Source organism: Gossypium hirsutum, chromosome A11 (assembly GCF_007990345.1).
Source record: "Gossypium hirsutum isolate 1008001.06 chromosome A11, Gossypium_hirsutum_v2.1, whole genome shotgun sequence".
NCBI classification, from domain to species: domain Eukaryota; kingdom Viridiplantae; phylum Streptophyta; class Magnoliopsida; order Malvales; family Malvaceae; genus Gossypium; species Gossypium hirsutum.
The window spans coordinates 6,542,480-6,546,292 of NC_053434.1; the positions used below are offsets into that span (position 1 = coordinate 6,542,480).

At 28.0% G+C, this 3,813-nt stretch overlaps 1 protein-coding gene across 1 annotated transcript; it reads left to right on the forward strand.

Annotated features, from left to right (window-relative positions):
- The first annotated feature begins 576 nt into the window (after positions 1 to 576).
- LOC107923732 (LOB domain-containing protein 25) lies at positions 577 to 2,217 on the forward strand. The gene is made up of 2 exons (XM_016853901.2): positions 577 to 823; positions 1,534 to 2,217. Exon 2 carries the CDS (start codon positions 1,544 to 1,546, stop codon positions 2,033 to 2,035), a length of 492 nt encoding a protein of 163 aa, XP_016709390.1. The 5' UTR covers positions 577 to 823; positions 1,534 to 1,543; the 3' UTR covers positions 2,036 to 2,217.
- The last annotated feature ends 1,596 nt before the right edge of the window (positions 2,218 to 3,813 follow it).

Genomic DNA, 3,813 nt, shown 5'->3' on the forward strand with positions numbered 1-3,813 from the left:
TTAAGCGAATCTAAAGGAGTTGGCAGAGGTCAAAATTTTTCTTTTTAGCCTTTTAAAAAATAAAAATAAAAATATATTTTAACCCTCTCAAAAATAATAAAATTTTAATTTAATTATTTAAAATAATAATTTTATTATCATAAAAACTAAATATATTTTCTAACTTCACTCATAAAGAATAATTGGAAAGAATCTGTTTAACCAACCCTATTGATTATTAAGTTGACAAGTGTTTGTTTATCGTTTATAAAAGAAAAAAAAAAGTTAACAAGTGTTTATTAGATGATCAGTTGACATCAAATTACAAGTTATATATATATATATATATATGACAGTTTGTGATAATTTGCTAATCTGGGTTTGACAAGTGCTATTTGTTGTAGCCGCAACAATGAAACTTTAGCATTTATATATGTATATAGACATACATTTTATTTGTTCTAGGGAGACAGAGATGCGAGTATTTGATTTCAGTACACAGTTTCTTGAACAGTGGTTTAATTTCATATTATTATTATTATTATTATAAGTACAGTGTCAAGGTGATCCCTTGGTAGCCTTAGCCCCCATTATTACCCCTCTCTTTTGCCTTTTTTTTAAACATTATTCCTCACTCAAAATGCTCTTTGCCTATGCTTCTTTTTCTTCAATCTTCCTTACCTTTTCTCACTTTGTTTATTTGCAGGCCTCTCTCTCCCTTTCCTGGAACTAGGGTTTCATCTTTTCTATGGTGCCATTGCCCTTTTTCTTTTTCATAGGGACAAAGTGACGAACAAGGCAAAAGGACAGAGATTTCTTGGAAGAACCCTAATCATATAAATAGGTAACTTCAGCTACACAACATCCTAATTTAGCTTAATGCTTTTTATATTTATACAGATTCTTCTTCTGGTTTTTCACCCTTTCCTTTTGTTTCATTTGAAGATATTTACTTGTGTCATGCTTGCTTATTATATGGTGATGATTAAGCTATTTCCCACAAAGAATTTGAAAACTAAGTTTATGTGTGTATATATGTTTCTTTCACATGAAAAAAATGATCTATCATATTATTGGAAATTTGGAATATTGGGAAATTTTTGTGGTCCTCAAGATATATGGGATGAAAGGGTTTTGTTTCAATTTATGCAACATGTTTGACCAAATTCAAGAAAGAACCATAGAATCTGTGCATGTTAATGTAATGATGCAAGTTTTTTGTTTTCTTGGTTTATTTTTTGACTTTTTCTTGGGGGACTACAATTTTTAAGAAGAAAATGTTTCTGACAGTGTGGTATTTAAATTCAATAAAAGCTGCTTGGCAGGTGAGAAAAATCAAAAGTTGTTTGAAAAGAAAATGGAAGAGAGCCAGAAAGGGTTTTTCTTAAGCAATTTCTTGTCCTTAACCTACTTGTTAGAAGGCCCCCCCTTTTTTTCCAGTTTAAAAATATGAAAAGATAATATGTGAAAACATAAGTTGATAAAAAGAAGAGATAGAATTATGGTTGAAACAGACAAATTATAATGCTTTGATTTATGCTTTGCAAATCGCAGGCAGAGAAAAATGGCTTCTTCCAGCCATTCATCAAATTTTCCATGTGCTGCCTGCAAGTTCTTGAGGAGAAAATGCATGCCAGATTGTGTTTTTGCACCCTATTTTCCACCTGAAGAACCCCATAAATTTATCAATGTTCACAAAATATTTGGTGCAAGCAATGTTAGCAAACTGATCAATGAAGTAGCACCCCATCAAAGAGAAGATGCAGTGAACTCCCTTGCATATGAAGCTGAAGCAAGGTTGAAAGATCCTGTTTATGGCTGTGTTGGAGCCATTTCCATTCTTCAAAGACAAGTTTTTAGACTCCAAAGGGAATTGGATGCCATACATGCTGATTTAATCCGATATGCCACCGCCACCTGCAACTGCAATGAAATGCCACCGCCAATGGGAAGAACTTCTTTTCATCAGAATTCTTCTTGTAATATTTACTACCCTAATCCTCACTGGAATGAACCTTATGAAGGCAATGGAAGATCAGATGGTGGAAGCCTTTGATGGTTGAATTGAAGTATCTTGTAATTAAATAAAGCAAAAACTATGCTAGCTTTAGGGCTTTCTAGTTACGGAATCTCATAAGGTGATAATTGTGTGATATTATGGTATTTTCATGATCTCCATATATATATATATATGTCATTTCATGCACTGTCTTTGCTTATTTATTCAATGATTCTATACCTGAAGTTATGATGAGAAGGTTTAATTTGAAGCTAGCATTAAGGTTCATTTTTCATTATTTTGGTTGAGTTTAAGCAGTCTGGATATAGAAAACCAAACCCAGATTAATGTAAAAATTTCCCATATTATTTGTTGCCATTAACAATAGTTTTATAAGGCACTGATCATTTCATGTTCAGTACTCTACTCTTGAAGCTACCACCAACCTTCCATAGTTTATATGTGGGCGTGCAGCTTATATAAAGTAAGGGGTTCTTAATCATCTGTATTGGTTTTAATTTATAATTAAATGATAGAGATGCAATCATTTTGATGCTCTAACATCATGTTTGCATTATTACCACCTTCCAAACTTTTCTGATGATCATTACAATTTCATCTTTGATCTACTTTCTGAATTTTCCCCTTTTTTTTCCTTTCCTTGACAGTATACAGCAACACAAACCAAATTTCAACTGTGCTGTGATTATATACATGATTTTGAGGTGATAAAACACTATATATATATAAAATCTTCAGCAAAAAACTAAAGAGATTTTTCTTTTATTTTCCCAAGCGAAACTTCATAAGATTATCTATTTATTTACTTGTTTTCAAATAATTTTGCAAGTCTACTAATCATCAGCAAGGCATCTGGATTTATATATCAACAAATGAAAACTTCTTGGTAATTGGTAATATGTGAAATGAAAAAAAATGCTTACAATTCATTTAATATTTAATATTTTAAATGTATTTGTTGATATTTAATATCAAATATTAAGTAATATTTGGTAATTAACCTAATATTTATTTTTTATCAAATAATATAATTATATTTAAAACTTAATTTTTATTAATTTATTAAACAATTTTTTTAATATAAATTCAATAAAAAAATTAACATTTAATTTTTCAATAACATAATATTCAGAACATGATTCTTCAAAGTATAGACAAAGTAACAATGTAAATATCTTGACCCCTTAATTACTATAATGTATGTATACTATTATTTAAGAATTTAATTAAATTAATGTGATCTATTAATAAATTTTAATTTAATTGTGAAATTATTAAATATTTTTTATTTTAGTTTAAACTTAAAATTTTTTATATTAATTTTATTATTTTAATTAAAATTATATTTAATTTTTATATTTTTTAAATAAATTTGTTACATCAATGTACCATGCTAATATATAATATGGTTCAACCTAACATGATTATAAATAAATAAACAAACAAAAACTAGGGTGCATGAAAGGAATCAGAACCATTATAAAAATATAAAAGATACGTATTGATTGGTTTTGTCAGTATAGAGAGTAGTAGGGCTAAGTAAAAAAAAATTGGAGGGTTAGAATTTTATATTTTTATATTAGTAAAAATGTAATTTTATTATTTTAATAATTTATATATTTTTTTATAATTTTAAAAGATTAAATTAAATTTTTATCATTTAGAGATTAAAGTGTAATTTTATTATTATTAATTTAAAATTTTATATAATATAAAAATATCTAAATGGAATTTTTTTTCATTTTGGAAGGCTCCAAACCCTGCCTATCTCCTCCTAGCTTTGCCACTGAATAGTAGTACGAACAAAATACTTG